Below are 18,602 nucleotides of genomic sequence, written 5' to 3'. Positions count from 1 at the left end.
TTCATTAATCACTGCAAAATGCCAATTATTCAAACCAATTCCAGGAAATGCTTTCCATAAACAGCTAAAAAAATAGGGAAATGGAGAGAATAAAATGCTTCTGCAAGGGTTAATACAGTGATGTGTAGCCGTAAGCTAACATACCATTTGGTCATATCTATAGTATCTATTCTATAGTGTCATAGTCATATGGCTGGCTTGTGGGTAATATGTTTGCAGCATCTAGCTGCTCAACTAATTTTTACTTTGAAGTCACTCCTCAAAAGAGAAATGGCCTAAATGGGCAATCCCTTGTAAGCAGTTAGGACAACACTAACCATACTTGAATCTATTTTTAAAATTATTTTGCATCTGGAACAAAGTTTGACATGCTGCAACATGACAGCTGAGTATATTGTCTGAAATGTTATGAATATAAACTATATGAAAAGTTTTCATCTGTATTTAGCCAGAGCATTGCTTATGGGTATTCTGGTATCTGAAAGTAATGCCTCTAAAAAACCACTGATCAAGTACACCTGTGGGAATCCACATAGTCCAATTGTGTGTGTTTGTAATTGTAGTTAATCTCAATTATGGGTGAGAACATTGCTTGTAAATGTTGGCTTTGGACAAAAGCTATCTTTCACTTGTTTTCAGATTTCAGTGTTAAAACAACAGCTAGAAAGAAAGTCCTGCAGTCAGCATTTGTGGTGAAACAGACTGGGAAGAGTGTCCTCCAAACAGCATTGCTGTGCAAGCAGTCTAGGAAGAGGAATTTGGGGGGGAGGGGATTAAAGATAAATAGGAGAGAAGGTGGGGCTGGGGAAAGGTAGCCAGGAAGGTGATAGGTGGATGCAGTTGGGGGATGATGGTGATAAGTTAGAGAGGAGGATGGAGTAGAAAGATGGGAAGGAAGATGGATAGGTGGGAGACGTTCAAGACGGTGGTGCGTAGTTGGAAGGTTGGATGCGGGATAAGTGGGGGGAGGAGAGTTGAGGAAACTGGTGAAATCCACAGTGATGCCGTGTGGTTGGAGGGTCCCTAGGCAGAAGATGAGGCGTTCTTAAGAATTCTCAGATTCTGTGAATACTGAATTCCAGGCACCAGTTTGTATTTTACACAAAAGACTTAGCAATTTATTGGGAGAAAGTGAGGACTATAAAGGCGAGGGCAGGACCAACAGGTCTACAGAACCCTGTTGGGAGAAAGGGAGGATTGCAGATGCTGGAGATCAAAGTCAAAAAGTGTGGTGTTGGAAAAGCACAGCAGGTTAGACAGCATTCAAGGAGCAGGAGATTTGATGTTTCAAACATAAGCCCTTCATCTGGAATGGCATGGTGAGGTGGGGTGGGGCGGGTAGGTAGCTGGGAAGGTAATAGTGGATGCAGTTTGGGGATGATTGTAATTGGCCGTGGGGATGGTGCAGCAGATAGGTGGGACAGGTCAAGCAGGCAGTGCTGAGTTGGAGGATTGGATCTAGGGTAAGGTGGAGAGAGGAGATTTGGAAACTAGTGAAGTTGACATTGATGCCGTGTGGTTGAAGGGTCCAAAGGCAGAAGATGAGATCGGTGGCTTTGATTTGGGTTTGGAGAAGGCCTAGGACTTACGTGTCCTTGGAGGAGTGTGAGGGGGAGTTGAAGTGGTTTGCCACAGAGCAGTGGGGGTTGTTAGGTGCTCGTGTACAAGAGATGTTCCCCTGAAATGCTATGAGAGTTGGCATTCTGTCTCCTCGACCTCGAGGAGACCACATTGAGAGCAACAGACAGAGTAAATGAGGTGGATGGATGTGCAGAAAAATCTCTGCTGGATGTGAAAAGACCCTTTGGGGCCTTGGACGGAGAGGACGGGTAGGTTTGAATGCAGGTTTTACACTTCTTCTGGCCGCTGGGAAGGTGCTGGGTTTCGAGGGTAGGCTGGTGGGGGCATGGACCTAATGATGGAGTCACGGAAAAAATGGTGTCTGTGGAGCGCAAATAGGGTGAGGAGGGAAATATGTCTCTGGGGTCTAATTGTAGGTAGAAGAAATAGTGAAGGATAATGCGCTGTAGCCGGATAATAGTGAGGTGAAAGGTGAGAACCGGGGGGTTCTCACCTTGTTGTGGTTGGAGGGGTGGGGTTCAAGGACAGAGGTGCGGGAAGGGGAAGAGATTCGCTGGATAGCATTGTTGATAATGTGAGAGGGGAAATTGAAGTCCTGGAAATAGGAGGCCATCTGGGATGTCGAGGAGTGGAATTGCTCCATCTGGGGAGTAGATATGGTGGTGGAGGTATTGGGAGTAAGGGATCGAATTTTTACAGGAGGAGGTTGGGAGGAGATGTAGTCCAGGTTACTGTGGGAGTTGATAGGTTTGAACAAGATGTCCGTGTTGAGTTGGTCACCAGAAATAGCAACGGAGAGGTCCCGGAAGGGGAGGGAGGTGTCAAGATGGTCCTGGTAAACTTAAGGTCAGGGTGGAAGGTGTTAATGAAGTTGATGAACTGTTCAACCTCTTTGTGAGAACACAATGTGGCGCCGATACAGTCATCAATGTGGCGGAGGAACTGGTGGAGGATGGTGCCAGTGTAACTGTGGAAGACTGACTGTTCCACATATCCTACGAGGAGGCAGCCATAGCTGGGGCACATGCAGGTGTCCATGGATACTCCTTTGGTCTGAAGGAAGTGGGAGGATTCGAAGGAGAAGTCGTTGAGGGTGAGGACCAGTTCCGCCAAACAAATGAGTGTGTTGATGGAGGGAGAGTGGTTGGATCAGCGGGAGACAAAGAAACAGAGGGATGAGAGGCATTCACCATGGTAGATGGACTGTAAAGGGACTGAATGCCAATGGTGAAGATGAGGCACTGGGGGCCAGGGAAACAAAAGTCATGGAGGAGGTGGAAGACGTGGGTGGTGTCCCGAGTGTATGTAGGGAGTTTCTGAATGAAAGGGGACAGGACGGAGTCAAGATATGAGGAGTTAAGTTCGGTGAGCCAGGAGCAGGCTGAGATAATAGGTCAACCAGGGCAGTCAAGTTTGTGGATTTTGGTTAAAAGTTACAACCAGGTGGTGTGGGGTTGCGGAACTGAGGTTCAAGGCTGTAGATGGTAGATCCCCTGAAGAGATGAGGTTGTGAACGGTCTGGGAGATGATGGTTTGGTGATGGGAGGTGAGGTCATGGTCAAGAGGGCAATAGGAGGAGGTGTCCATGAGATAGCGCCTGGCTTTAGCGATGTAGATGCTGGTGAACCAAACTACCACTGCGCATTTGCCACCCCCCATCCCCTTTTCCACTGATGTAATGGTGAGTTTGAGGTTGGAGCAATGCGAATGGAGGGCTGAGGTTTGCGAGGGTGAGAGGTTGCAGTGGGTGAGAGGGGTGGACAGGTTGAGGTGGTCAATGTCATGATGGCAGTTGGACATGAAGAGGTAGAGGGTGGGTAAGAGACCAGGACAGGGTGTCCAAGAGGATGGAGTATAATTGAGGTGGGAGAAGGGAGTCATGATTGAAAAAGTAAGCACAGAGGCAGAGGCTGTGGAAGAAAAGTTTGATGTCGCAATGCGTATGGAATTCGTTGATCTAGCAGCGCAGTGGGATGAGGACTGATCGTTTATCCTCAGTGAGGGGGAGGTCTGGGGGGATGGTAAAAACCCGGCAGGGCTGAGGGTTGGGGCCTGGTGTAGAACTGGAGTTGGGAGTGGGGATGGAGACTGTCTTTGGTCATGTGATCATAACGTAAGTGCCGACGGTCGGGGGGGGGGATGCAGAAGCGGTGCGTCCAATGGTACCCGTGGGGGCAGAAGTGATGTTCTGGGTGGCATTCGTGGAAGCGATGTCTTCGGCGGCGATGTTCTTGGTGGCGTCTCTGGAGGTGACATGATCAGATGTGCTTCGATGAGTTATGTCAGCTGACATGGCACGTTTGACAGCAACCACGGGGGCATTTACAGCAGCAGAAACAGTGCTTTCGGCAGTGTGTGCTGGGACAGTATGATAGTTAGCAGTGTTCTGGTTATGTGACATAATAGAGAACCCTGTCGTCAAAGGATGTACAGGTTTGGATAAGGGAAAGAAAGGAAGATTGTCTGAGAAGAGTATAGAAGTTCAAGGGTTGCTTAAAAAGGAGATTAGGAAAACAGAGTGGGGTTATAAAAAATTGTCTGAGAGAAACTACTGGAAAAAAATTCTGAGTGACAGAATTAAACTGCACTTGGAGAGGCATGGATTAATCAAGGATAGTATGGGTGACTTTATAAGAGAAGAGCTGAAAATGTGTTGCTGGAAAAGCGCAGCAGGTCAGGCAGCATCCAAGGAACAGGAGAATCGACGTTTCGGGCATAAGCCCTTCTTCAGGAAGGCTTATGCCCGAAACGTCGATTCTCCTGTTCCTTGGATGCTGCCTGACCTGCTGCGCTTTTCCAGCAACACATTTTCAGCTCTGATCTCCAGCATCTGCAGCCCTCACTTTCTCCTTTTATAAGAGAAGATCATGTCTAACAAATTTGGATTTTTCAAGGAGATGACAAGATATGTAATGAGGATAGCATCGTTGATGTAGTCTACATAGATTTCAGTAAGGTCTTTTACAAGGTCTTGCAAGGCACACCAGTAAAGAAGCTAGCAACTATAGAATCCAGAGCAATTTGACAAATTGACTTAATGGTAGGAAGCAGAGGAAAATGGTTGAAAGGTATTTTTGTGAATGGAAGCCTATGTCCACTGATGTACCTCAGGGTTCAGTTTTGGGTTGCTTGTTTTTTGCTATGTTTGTTAATGAACCAGTCAAGAATGTAGGAAATATGATCAGTGCACTGTGATGTGCAGCTCCAATGAATAGGAATATATTACAATGGACACAAAATGACAGCCTTGCCTATTTTTTACAATGTTGCAAAAGAAATAGTTTGTTTTGCAGATGTTTTGTCTTATTTCTAGATAATATCCTCAATGTTGTGGAACCTCCTGTGAAGTACTGCTGTAATGTGTCAATTGGAAGTTATTCCTGCTGCTTCCAGTTGCTGGTTGCAGTTGTTTATGACAACACATAAACCGACAGCCACATTCAGACAATGGCTCAGCAGAACAAAACACCTAAAACCCATCATGTGCAGGACAAACGTGGTGTGTAAGATTCCACGTAGAGACTGCATGAAACACAATATAGGACAAACAGGCAGTCAACTAGCAAACTACATTCATGAATATCAACTTATCACTAAATGCTCAACCAGCTATCCTTAGTATCGATACACACCGACAACAAGAACCACAAATTCGACTGGGACAACACAACAATAATAGGACAATACAAACAGGACAGCCAGAGAATTCCTTGAAGCTTGGCACTCATCCACAGACTCCATCAATAAGCTGAGACCCAATATACCAACCACTGCAATGAACAACCGGAACCGGCAACTGGAAGCAGCGGGAACAAAACCAAATCAATTCCAACCGATGCAGTACAGCGGCACTTCACAGGAAGCTCCACAGCACTGAAGATGTCACCTAGAAAGGGGACAAAATGTGCACAAACCAAATTCCCAGCTCAGCGAACATACCCACAGCAATTGCAACAGGTACCCAAGCTACAAATCCTTATACAAACCTTGAGGTACATAATACCCAGTACAGTGCCATTTTTTTCACCACATTATCCACTGGGAAGAGACAGCCATGGAGGTAGCTAGGATAACAAATGAGAAGAAAGAAGGCCCTTTGAAAGAAACTGGATTTATGGTACAGCTTGTGATATACAGAAGAGGAACTGCACCCAATTTTGGACCCAATAAAAGAGAAGGGGAGAATGGCAGATTTCTTGCATCTGAACACAAAGAAACCTGAACAATTTAAGCCCTTAAATGTGAAGCAACCTGTGAGGCCCAGCCAACACACCTCATCATACACCTGTTCCCTCAGCCACTGCTGCAGACATCAAATTGGCTTTTTTGATAGAAAACCCATGGATAGCAACTGGCCTAGATGAAGTTCCCCGTCTTGCACACACATCCTCCTTGTACTAACTGGTGAGAGTATTTGCTGACGTCTTAACCTCTCCTCCTTACAATTTGAAGACCCCAACTGCTTCAAGAAGACCTCTATCATTTCATGCAGCATGCCTGGTGGCTCTGACCTCCGAAATTATGGAGTGTTGTAAAAGCCTAGTCTTGGCTCACATCAACTCGAGCCTCCCAGCCTTCTTTGTTCTTTTGCAATTCACCTACCGTCACAAAGCTCTGCAGCAGACACCATCTCTCTGGCCTTATACTCATCCTTGAAACAAAGCGATAACAAATATATCTACGTCAAGTTCCTACTTATTGACTACAGCTCCATCTTCAACACCATAATGCCAACTAAACTAATCTCCAAACTCTCGAGACCTAGGTCTCTGCTCCACCCTCTGGTATTGGATCCTTGACTTCCTGACCCACATTCTGCAATCAGTGAGAATAGGCAACAACACTCCTCACAATAATCCTCAAAACCAGCACCCCACAAGACTGTGTACTCAACCCCTTACTATACTCCCTATATACTCATGACTATGTGGCTAAATTTCATCCTAACTCAATCTATAAGTTCGCAGATGATACCACCGTTGTCAGCCAGATCTCAAACAATGATATGACTGAAAACAGGAAAGCAACAGAGTGCATGGTGTAAAGGTAACAATCTCTCTTTCAACAGGAGTAAAAGGAAAGGGCTGGTCATTACTTTCAAGAAGCATGGTGGAGGGCATGTCAATGTCTATGCCATTAGTGCTCATGCAGAGATGGTCAAGAGTGGCAAGTTCCTAGGAGTGGTAGTCACCAACAATCTATCCTGGTCCAACATGCTAAGGTCAGGAAAGCACAATATCTCCACTACCTCAGGCTAAGGAAATTTTGGTATGTCCAGAAAGAACACAACCCAGGCCATCGTGCAAGCAAAATTTCCATCCATTTTCTCCATCTATACTCCTCGTTGTCATGGTAAGGCAGCCAATATAATCAAATACTCCTCCCACCCCGGTTACAATCTCTTCCAACCTCTTCCTTCGGGCACAAGATACAAAAGCTCAAGATACAACTTATCAACAAATGCAAGGATATCTTCTTCCCAGCTGTTATTAGACGTTTTAATGGACCTCTCAAATTTTAAATTTAATGTTGATCTCGCTCTTTGTGCACCTTCTCTGCAGCTATAAAATTGTTTTCTTTGGTCTGTTCTGCACTGCCTGTATTACTTGCAAAACAGAACTTTTCACTGTATCTAGGTACATGTGACAATAACCAATCAAATCAAATCAAGTGAGAGGTCTCAAGCATGAAGTCAAGGAAAGGAAAAGGAATCCCCTATTCGAATTAGAAATGAAAAAGCTGTTGCAATTCATCTTAGGGGGCAAACTTAATACCATAATATCAAATTTAAGAAGGTTTTGAATATAAAACCTGGTTGTGCAAATTTTTTTAAAAAATGGCGGGCCAATGTGGCACCCTCAGACCCTGTGAAGGAGGAACAGAAGGCTGGTGAGCCGACATTGAAAGACTCAGTTGTTATAATATGGCAAATAGAACTGCAGTTGAATTGGTAATACCTATGTTCCTCAACACTACGGGCAGTGAAGCCTTTATTGAACTACAAAATCTTGTCCAGCCAGACAAACTGGAAAGCAAAACATATAGTTAGTTGATATTTAGAGGACCATTATATCCCAAATTGCCTACTAATTGCCCTGGGGTTCAGATTTCACTGGGGGAATCAACTGGAAAAGGATCACAGAATTATTATGGTGTAGAAGGAGGCCATTTGGTTCAACTGCCTACACAAGTTTTAATTCCGAGTGCCAATCTCCTAAGTTTTCCCCATTTCCATGAACACCATTTCTATCCAAATAATCATCTGATGGCCTCTTGAATGCCTCAATTGAACCTTCTTCCACCACATTTCCAGACAGTCCATTCCACATCCTAATTATTTGCTGTTTGAAAATGTTTTCCTTACATTACCCTTGGTGGCTCAATTCACCATAATTCCTCACTGAGCACTGACTTTGGGAATGTTTTAGGTGAAGCTTAATGGACAAATTTGTGTGTAGCCACTGTATTGAACACTACTGGAGAAAAATCTAAATTTTAAAACCATTCTGGACATTGTGGTGTCTATAGGGGCTCAGGCCTCAGTACATAAAACTGCAGCCAGACAAAAGATATCGATTGGAGTAGCAAAAGTGCCAAAGATATGACAGATCTGGACACTGACTGACTACTGGAGCAGGAAGGTCCAGTGTAAGAACTGTAAGCAAGTATACCTGCTGGAGGAAACAGAGCACACCGAAAAAAAACCCTGCCAAAGAAGAGTCAGTTAAATTCAAAGAAGAAGATTCATGCTGTGGGCAACAAGACATGGATGCTGCTAGTGAATGAAAAATCTCTTATCCTAGCATCCAGGGTGAGACACATAAATTTTGAGTTTTTTTAGTAATTGATTACCACCTATATTTATGGAAATACACAGTGAGATGTGTATAAGTCACCATAATCCAGCATCATTATAATTACAGAAATTATAAAAATAAATAATTAAGACAAAGTTAATCTTTTATTCCATCCACGGCTCCTGGATTTCTGAAGTGGCTATGGGACACCGCTGCCGAAGCCAACAATGGAGCCACTGCATTGCTGGCGTAGCCTGGAGGAACAGACCGGATCCACCAATCGCCAACACTGAAGCCGTAGCTCAAGCCATTGCGCTATAGTTGCTGAAACTGCCACATCGCTGCCATAGCCACAACGAATGACTGGCTGCTGAAACCACCGCACTTCTGCCAGGAGGAATGAACCAGACGCATCATGTCACGAATGATGAAGTTTTGATCAAGTTGCTGCCACCATGTCCATGAGGAACAGATATCTGGATCATCAGGGCTTGTTTTGATTTAAAAGGTTCCTATTAGGATCACATTGGTCTCTTATTTCAAACGTCTATTGTCCAAAACCCACGTGGACTAAAGAGGCAAAATATTACCTCAATGATACCTAGATCACCGGCTCCTCAGAGGAAATGTACCTGAGGAATCTGGAAGAGACACTAAAACGGCTGCAAGCACATGAGTTTGAGCAAAATAGAAAAAGTACGACTTCTTCCAGGCCCTGACTGAATGTTTAGGGAACATCATTGACGTTGTCCGCAAAAAAATCCCGAGCATCCAGTTACATGCCACCTCAATACACGTACCCTGGCCAACATCTATCTCAGGCTTGCTGCAAAGCTCCAGCAAAGCTCAGCGCAAGCTGGAAGAACAGCATTTTGTTTTCTGCTTAGGAACTCTACAGCCTTCTTAATATCGATTTCAACAACTTTAGGGCTTTGGCATCTTTCCCCCGCTTTTTACCACGCCCAAACACTGGTCTTGTCATTACATGGGCTCCTACACACACAATCCATTGTCAGCTACTATAGCTCCCATTAGTAGCTATTTATTCCCTTAAACTGCCCTTTAACCACTCCTTTGTCTGTCCAATTGTGTTTCTCTCTCTTTTGTTCAGTGCAATACAATATCCTTTTATTGTCACATGTACTCCATCTTATGGTGATATCTTAGGTACAAGTACCTAGGTACAATTCTTGGATATAGCAGACAAATAAAAATAGTTGCATTACCTACAGAGTTGAAAAATAAGTTAAACTAGGACATCATTAAAGGGTTGACATTACTGTAAAGTAGGAAATTTCAAATAGCCAGTTCGGTGTAACAGCTCAGCATAAGACCCCCACATGTGGTGTGACTGCCTGCGTCTGACCCCAGTCCACCAGCAATCCCCATTTGTTCTGTACTGGCACTCAGCTACTCCAAGGTTAAGTGCCAGGACTTGTTGCCTGTGCGATGCTCCAGGGCTGCTTCCCTATGTTGTGTGTGTGTTTTTTACAGGGTTCTGTACTAAACCCAACCACCTTTAGATATTCCATTATAAGGATAACAGTGGGGATGTTCTGGTAACTGCAATGTTACCAGAACATTTGCAACTCCACAGATGTAGAAGCAGTCTGTCTTCAAATGCAGAAGACCTGGACAATATCCATCCAGGGGCTAAGAAATGACCATCTCCTACAAGTGACAATCTAATTATGGCCCCTGATAATCAATTACATTTACCATTTTTGAATCCTTCAATATTAACATCCTGTGAGATCTCAATGACCAAAAACATAATCAGTCTGACCATATAAAGGGAGAGGCATTAAGAGCAGGCCATAGTCTAGGAATCTTGCAGTGAGTAACTCATCTTTTGAATCCCCAAAGCCTGTCCACCAGCTGCAAGGCGCAAGTCAGAAGTGTGTTAGAATAGTTCCCACGTTTTTCTAGATGAGTGCAACTCCCATCACAAGCAGGAAGCTTGACACCATCAGGACAAAGAACCCTATTTGGTTGGCATTACATCCTCAAATGTTCGTGTTCTCTATCAATGATCATAGAATTTCTATGATGTGGAAAGAGGCTATCCAGCTATCGAAGAGCATCCCACTCATCCTCAGTCCCCTACCCTATCCCGGAACCCTACATTTTACCACAGCTAATCCACCTAGCCTACACATCCTGGACACTATGGGGAAACTTTGCATGGCCAATCCACCTCACCTGCACATCTTTGGACTGAGAGAGGAAACTACAGCACCCGGTGGAAATTCATGCAGACACAGAGAATGTACAAACTCCACATAGACAGTTACCCAAGCCTGGAATCGAACTTAGGTGCCTGGTGCTGTGAGGCAGCACTGCTAACCACTGAGCCATCATGCTGCCCTACTGATGCACAGCAGTGGCGGTGTGTACCATCTACGAAATGCACTGAAGAAATTTACCAAGGCTCCTTACATGCACCTTTCAAACATTCGATCACTACCATCTAAAAGGACAAGGATAGCAGATACACAGGAATAATACCAACAGCAATTTCCCTCTAAGCCACTCACTACCCTGACTTGGAAATATATCACCATTTCCATAGTATAGCTGTGTCAAAGCCTGAAACTCCCATCATATAAGCTGTGGGAGCACCTACACTAAATGTACTGCATCACTCAAGAAGGCAGCTCATCACCACCTTCTCAACAGCAACTAGGAATTGGCAATAAATGCTGGCCTAGCCAGTGACACCTACATCCTATGAATGAATTTTTAAAAATCTTATTATCATGGAGAGAACTGCATTGGTTTATGATCAGTATTTGTGATGGTGGGAGATCTCAGGAGGCTGAGAAAGATTGGTAGGTGTTCAAAGTTTGGGAGAAGATTTGTAGCTCGGGTGCTCGTTGTTGTGGTTCTGTTCGCCGAGCTGGGAATTTGTGTTGCAGACGTTTCGTCCCCTGTCTAGGTGACATCCTCAGTGCTTGGGAGCCTCCTGTGAAGCGCTTCTGTGATGTTTCCTCCAGCATTTATAGTGATTTGTATCTGCTGCATCCGGTTGTCAGTTCCAGCTGTCCGCTGCAGTGGTCGGTATATTGGGTCCAGGTCGATGTGCTTATTGATTGAATCTGTGGATGAGTGCCATGCCTCTAGGGATTCCCTGGATGTTCTCTGTTTGGCTTGTCCTATAATAGTAGTGTTGTCCCAGTCTAATTCATGTTGCTTGTCATCTGAGTGTGTGGCTACTAAGGATAGCTGGTCATGTCTTTTAGTGGCTAGTTGGTGTTCATGGATGTGGATCGTTCGCTGTCTTCCTGTTTGTCCTATGTAGTGTTTTGTGCAGTCCTTGCATGGGATTTTGTACACATTGGTTTTGCTCATGCTGGGTATCGGGTCCTTCGTCTTGGTGAGTTGTTGTCTGAGCTATCCTTAGCTGTTGTACCAGCTATCCTTAGTAGCCACACACTCAGATGACAAGCAACATGAGTTCGACTGGGACAACACTACTCTTACAGGACAAGTCAAACAGAGAACAGCCAGGGAATTCCTAGAAGCATGGCACTCATCCACAGATTCAATCAATAAGCACATCGACCTGGACCCAATATACCGGCCACTGCAGCGGACAGCTGGAACTGACAACCGGAAGCGGCAGATACAAATCACTATAAATGCCGGAGGAAACATCACAGAAGCGCTTCACAGGAGGCTCCCAAGGACCGAGGATGTCACCTAGACAGGGGACAAAACGTCTGCAACACAAATTCCCAGCTCGGCGAACAGAACCACAACAAGGTTGGTAGGTGATAACCAGTCAGAAATGTCTTAGTCCATAATATGACCTGGTGCCATGAGACTTCATAAGATCCAGAGTCAATTTGAGGACTCCCAAGGCAAACTGCTTCTTGACGTATAAGTTGATCTTCTCTTTGTTACTTCTGACTGAAGATGGTCACAAATGCTTTCTCCTTGTTTTCTGTAAGCAAAAACTGATGCCCCAACATTGACACTGGGGATGTCTATGGAACATTGTCCACCAGTCAGTTCTTGATTTATCCAATTCATGACTAGATGTTATGGTTTTTACATACCGCAATGAATTATTTTTAGATTAGATTAGATTAGATTCCCTACAGTGTGGAAATAGGCCCTTCAGCCCTTATCTACATTATCTGCTAGACTACTGACTGCTGACTGTTTAGGCATCTCTAAGGTACTCCCAATAGTACCTCAACAATAAGGTACATCCCTTTTCAATCTCCTAAACTCGGCTCCTAAAGCCTCATTTGAAGATCCTTTAAAGATATCTTCCCTTTTCACTTCAGTAACCGACTTTCCGACTAATAATGCAAAACAACTTCCTCTTTTACACCTTATTTGTCTTGCCTGAAGATTCTTTACCCAGGAGTGTTGTCAGTCCTGCCCCTCCTCAATAATATCTCCATTGTTGTTAATTTGTTAACTGAGCTTGTAAAAGCTCAATTTACCCAATATTACCCTTCCCATGTCATAATGCAGTTGGTGGAGCATGTGGGTGGGAATTGGCAGTCTGATTCCTTTATCAAAGTTTATGAAATAGCAGAAAGGAAAGGGGGCTACTAACTTTAAAGGATGCCCTTTGACAATAGGGCCACCTACTCAGAAGGCAACAATTCCCCCTTTTCTTCCTACCTGTCAATACTTCTAAACCCACCAACCCCAACCTCCAAAGAGCCCTTCCCGCATGTTTGTAAACCCTTTCTTCCAAATACTCCTAACCCGACTCACTGCACGATCAACAGCTGTCATCCTCCTGGGGCTGCTTGTTGTATTGGTTGCACTCACGATTGATCCTTGGCAATGTATAATGTAACAGGAAAACAATGTTTACAATATGTTTACAAATTGCTAATAAAACATAGTGAAGAAATTAATATATTGAGCCACATTTAAGATGTTAAAAGCATGCAAGACATACTGGAAAGCATTCTCTCTATTTGTTATACAATCTTTAAATTGTGCATACAGAACACCTTCTCCACTGATGATATTTACATTGTATGTTGTTCAGATGTTTGACATTATACTTTGATTAATACCAGTTTAGTTGAAAAGTCTACTTCATTTTTCATTCTTTGGCTCAATGTAACCAATGCAGGTTTTTACAAACCATAAAACCCACAATAAGAAATCACTATGGTTCTAGGACAACTTCAGGTGGTTCCATCAACAGCGATGAGAGCAGCTCAAAATGAAGGCATTTTCAGGCTTTAAGTGTCACGATATAGCAACTAATAGAAATGAGTTATGGGGTTTTATGACACTTAAAAATAGAACAGTACAGCCCATGATGTTGTACCGAACATGACACCAAATTAAACTAATCCTTTCTGCCTGCCCTTTATCCATAACACCCCATTCCTTGCTTATTCAAGTGCTTATCTAAAAGCCCCTTAAATGCCTCTATTGTATCTGCATCCACCACCACCCCTGGTATCACGTTCGAGACACCTGCTACTCTCTGTGTAAAACAAAACTTGCCCCAACATCTCCTTTGAACCTTCCTCTCTCACCTTAAATGCATGTCCTCTAGTATTTTAACTCTTGGAAAAAGTTTCTGTTGTCAACCTTATCTATGCATCTCATAATTTTATTGATTTATATCAAGTCTTCCCTCCGTCTCCATTGCTCCAGAAAAAACAACCCGAGTTTTTCTAGTCTCTTCTTATAGCTCATAGTCTCTATTCCAGGCAGCATCCTGGTAAACCTCTTTTGCACCCTCTCCAAGGCCTCCACATCCTTCCCAATATGTGGCAACCAGAATTGAACACGAAGTGTGGCATAACCAAAGTCTTATAAAAACTGCAACATGACATCTTGACTTTTGTACTTCCTGATGAAGGGCTTATATCTGAATCATCAATTCCCCTGCTCCTCGGATGCTGCTTGACATGCTGTGCTTTTTCAGCAACATACTCTCGACTCTGATCTCCAACATCTGCAGTCCTCACTTTTTCCCTCTTTTACTCAATATCTCAACTAATAAAGGCAAACATGTCATATGCCTTCATTACATATAGATTGCCATAAATTGTGAGAACAAAATTGGATTGGTTGACGAATGTTGCTTGGTGTTAGTGTTCTCCTATTGTAATGATATTTTTGGTTATATTGTTGTTTTATTCATGGTTATAATTCATTTTGCTGCTTACAGTTCTAATGATTTGGAGATGCCGGTTTTGGACTGGAGTGTACAAAGTTAAAAATCACACAACACCAGATTATTGTCCAACAGATTTATTTGTAAGCGCTAGCTTTTGGAGCACTGCTCCTTCATTAGGTGGTTTGGAGTATAAGATCGTAAGATACAAAATTTACAGCTAAAGTTTATAGTGTGATGTAACTGAAATTCTGTATTGAAAAATACCTGGATTGTTTGTTAAGTCTCTCATGTTTTAGAATGAACATGTTGGTTTCAGTTCTTTCATATGTAAATTGCAGAGCATTTTTAAAAGTTACATTCTCAAGTGAACTTTAATAATTGGTGTCATGTCGGCCCAGATAATGCATTTTAAGGTGTGAGCTGCCCTGTGTGAGACTGTCTGTACCACAATGGTCAGACTGATCCTAATCTAAAAAAACAAATTTACAGAATCCCCCAGATAATGCATTTGAGGTGCAAGCTGCCCTGTGTGAATCTGTTTTTTAGATTAGAATCAGTCTGACCATCGTGGCACAGATAGACTCACACAGCTGGCTCACACCTTAAATGCATTATCTGGGGAATTCAGTAAATTTGGTTTTTAGATGAGAATCAGTCTGACCATCACGTCACAGACAGTCTCACACAGGGCAGCTCATATCTTAAATGTATTATCTGGGCCACCATGACACCAATTGTTAAAGTTCACTTAAGAATGTAACTTTTAAAGATGTTCTGCAATTTAAATATGAAAGAACTGAAACCAACATGTTAATTCTAAAAGATACGTGACTTACAAACAATCCAGGTCCTTTTCAATATATAATTTCAGTTACATCACACTGTAAACTTTTACTATAAACTTTGTGTCTTACGATCTTATACTCCAAACCATCTGAGGAAGGAGCAGTGCTTCGAAAACTAGTGCTTCCAAATAAACCTGTTGGACTATAACCTGGTGTTGTGTGATTTTTAACTTTGTACAGTTCTAATGTGATGAATGCTACATCCAACAATATTATTCAGAAATTGTATTATTGCTTAATTAAATGAAATATCTGAGGCATATGTTATTAAAATCAGAGCCCATTGTCAATCACGCAGCTTCAGAGCAAGACATTTCTCACTTGGACGGGACCCATAAGCAACTGTACTGTAAAACAAAAATTGTCCGAGTCATAGAACCTTACAGTAAAAGACAGCACTATTGTGTACAGATGCAGAGACCCTCACAGTATATAAGTTGTTGTTAATCACTAAGAATTGGAGAGACTATTTTATACAGTTTAAGTAGTTGTGTTATAGTCAATGACTGATATTAAGTATCAAATTTAGTGTGATAAGTTAATTGACTTAAGAATGAAGGAAATTACTTGAGCACTCTTGGTTGAAGCAATCCCGGGCCTCAGCCTGATGACCTTTACACTCTGTCCAACCATGGGTCGAGATGCATTTGCGAGTTCTCTGTTGAGTTCCATTTGAACATGTTACTGAACATCTGTTCCATGGACCCCAGTGCAGCCACTGTCCTTCAACTGTCAACAGATAAAAGGAAGATAAATTCCATGTTATTGCTTTTCTCGTCACTATGAGTAGGCCTGGTGTCCAATCTTACCACCGTATCCTTTCATGGAAGAGGGTGGGTCTTATGAAATGACTAATACTGTAAAGCTTTCACATGTGTAAAACGTAATAAATAAACTGTCCTTTCTCCACCAACCCCGCCCCCACCCCCCACTTCTCCATTTTCAAATACCTTCATCTCCAAATAAAACAGAATTCAAGGACAAAGATGAGTGAAGATCATCTGCAATAACTTGTCCTCTCACTTCGATTTTAACTTTCCTTGGTAGCACTGCCTGGGACACTTTGCTAAGGCCAAGAGATCATGTCTTGGACATAATTATAAGTGTGAATGAGTTTTCAATCTTCTGTTTTGTTAAACCAAGCCAACCTGTTTCAGCAGTTCTGCTGCTACTTGGAAGTTGTGCCTTAACCTAAAAAATACAAAGTCCATCCTGTTTGAAAAGTGAAAACTGGGCAGAAGACCGATTGATTCCCAGACCTGAGCTTCCTGATGAAGGGCTTTTGCCCAAAACGTTGATTCTACTGCTTCTCGGATGCTGCCTGACCTGCTGTGCGTTTCCAGCACCACACTCTGGACACTGACAATATGAGTATCAATTCAAGAACATCAAGCAAACATCCTTTACTTATAAACTCTCTTTTAATTTCCATTCAGTATAGAAAACTAATGTGCATGTATATTGAGTTCTCACATAAAATCCAAAGTGCTAGACAGGGAGTTACAGGTACATTTACTAGATCTTCCATATATTGGATCTCTCATTTGATCAAAGTTTGCTCTATATTCTAAAACAGCTAATCAGTCCTGCATGCTATTGAAGCAAAATAACAGAATAACCTAACAATGCAACTGCACAAAAGGCCATGCTATACAAAATGTTTGAGAAATTTTGTGTCGGACATGCTTCTATGATGGAGCAGGAGAATTGACATTACGATTCCTGATGAAGCCATTACTGATGAAGGGCTTATGCCTGAAACATCAGTTCTCCTGTTCCTCGGATGCTGCCTAACCTGCTGTGCTTTTCCAGCACCACATTCTCAACTCTGATTTCCAGCATCTGCAGTCCTCACTTTCTGCTATGCTTCCGTGATGGCACAGTCAGGAACCTCCATGATACGATCAGCAGAATATGAAAGAGATTTGTTTTCAGAGTACTTGATTTCATTGTCAGTTTTAAAATACTTCATTTAAATAAGGAATAGTCTGGACTAATTCACAATTCAGGAGGGTACTCTTCGGATAAATCCAACCTATTTTAAAAAAAATAGAAATTCAACTGATGCCAGTTATATAGTTATAACTGTTCAATTTAATAACCCCAAAATTTGACTAGTTAAAACAAATAAAGAAATAAACTAAATATTTGATAGTTGTGGAATATTTGACATAAAAGGAAATAAAGAGAAGTGGGTAGACAGTTGCTTTGGTTAGTTGTGCAAAATGGGTTGCATCGCTTACAGCTGCCAGTTTCATATTTGACATTAAGTTGGCTTGTGGCCACGGAATCAAATATCACGTGCTGTACGTGATCAGCTATCATCTGTGTTGTACCATAGGTTAATTTTTCACACCAAGGTTTACTTTTATTTCGTGACAGGCAAATTATGATTGTTTATTTAGTGGATGTAGAAAAATCATTAGATCATGCAGAAGGTGTAATAGAGCAATATTTATTACTTTTGTAAAAAAAACAAAATCAGTTCCTGGAGTCTCAGCTGGGAAATGTGTTGCCTTTAATGACTTATATTCAGTATTATTCAGGTACTAAATTCAACTAATGGTGCTCACTGGAGTGTTCTCTAACAAACAAAATCATATTTTTAAAAAAATTAAAGGGAAATTAAAAGTATAATTCTGCACACAAAAGCACATGAACTCATATATTCAGGGTCCATATATTGTCACTGTAGACTGGTGAAAACCCAACATTCTCACAGAGAGTGCATAGGACCCATGACAATCTCACAATTGACTTACTAATCCACGAGGTTATGAAACACAGCAAATTGACTCTGGGGAGACAGGTTCTGCAAGGCTTTTTGCTCATGAAAAATATTGACAGTAAACTTAAACCCATGAAAATAGGCCTGAATAATCATTAACGTTTCTTATGTTGTTTGTGAGAAAATGACTGAGTATGGATAAATATATTTGACCATAGAGTCGGAGACAAAGTGAATAAACAGAACAGATGATATACTAAAGCAGATCATGGTTGTTTATGGTAAGCTATGCCGGAAATCAAATTAAAAAATGCTTCCTGTAACAAGGCTCATTAGAAAAGAGGACTTATTTTTCTTTATATATGGTAAGTTGACTGTGAGTGACTATCAGGGCCTTGAGATAACATTCACCAGACTAAAATTGATCAGGGTTGTTTATGATAAGCTAAGAATGAAAAACAGTACTTAGAGCGGTAGAGGCAGAGATCATTGCAGATTGAAACTAGTCATGGATATAAAATAATGATCTTGTCCAGCAG

General features: G+C 42.3%; 1 protein-coding gene across 7 annotated transcripts in view; it reads right to left on the bottom strand.

Annotated features, from left to right (window-relative positions):
• Positions 1 to 18,602, bottom strand: part of adgrb2 (adhesion G protein-coupled receptor B2) — an 805,995-nt gene that overhangs the window by 415,926 nt on the left and 371,467 nt on the right. For all 7 annotated transcript variants that reach the window (XM_043717943.2, XM_087976927.1, XM_087976929.1 and 4 more), the window contains one exon: positions 15,903 to 16,064. In XM_043717943.2, coding sequence (XP_043573878.1) covers positions 15,903 to 16,064 — 162 coding nt within the window. The remainder of the gene's footprint in view (positions 1 to 15,902; positions 16,065 to 18,602) is intronic.

This window comes from Chiloscyllium plagiosum, unplaced genomic scaffold (genome assembly GCF_037043375.1).
Source record: "Chiloscyllium plagiosum isolate Xiang-an unplaced genomic scaffold, Cpla_swu_hap1 HiC_scaffold_30, whole genome shotgun sequence".
NCBI lineage: Eukaryota > Metazoa > Chordata > Chondrichthyes > Orectolobiformes > Hemiscylliidae > Chiloscyllium > Chiloscyllium plagiosum.
This window is presented reverse-complemented; position numbering and strand designations above follow the sequence as displayed.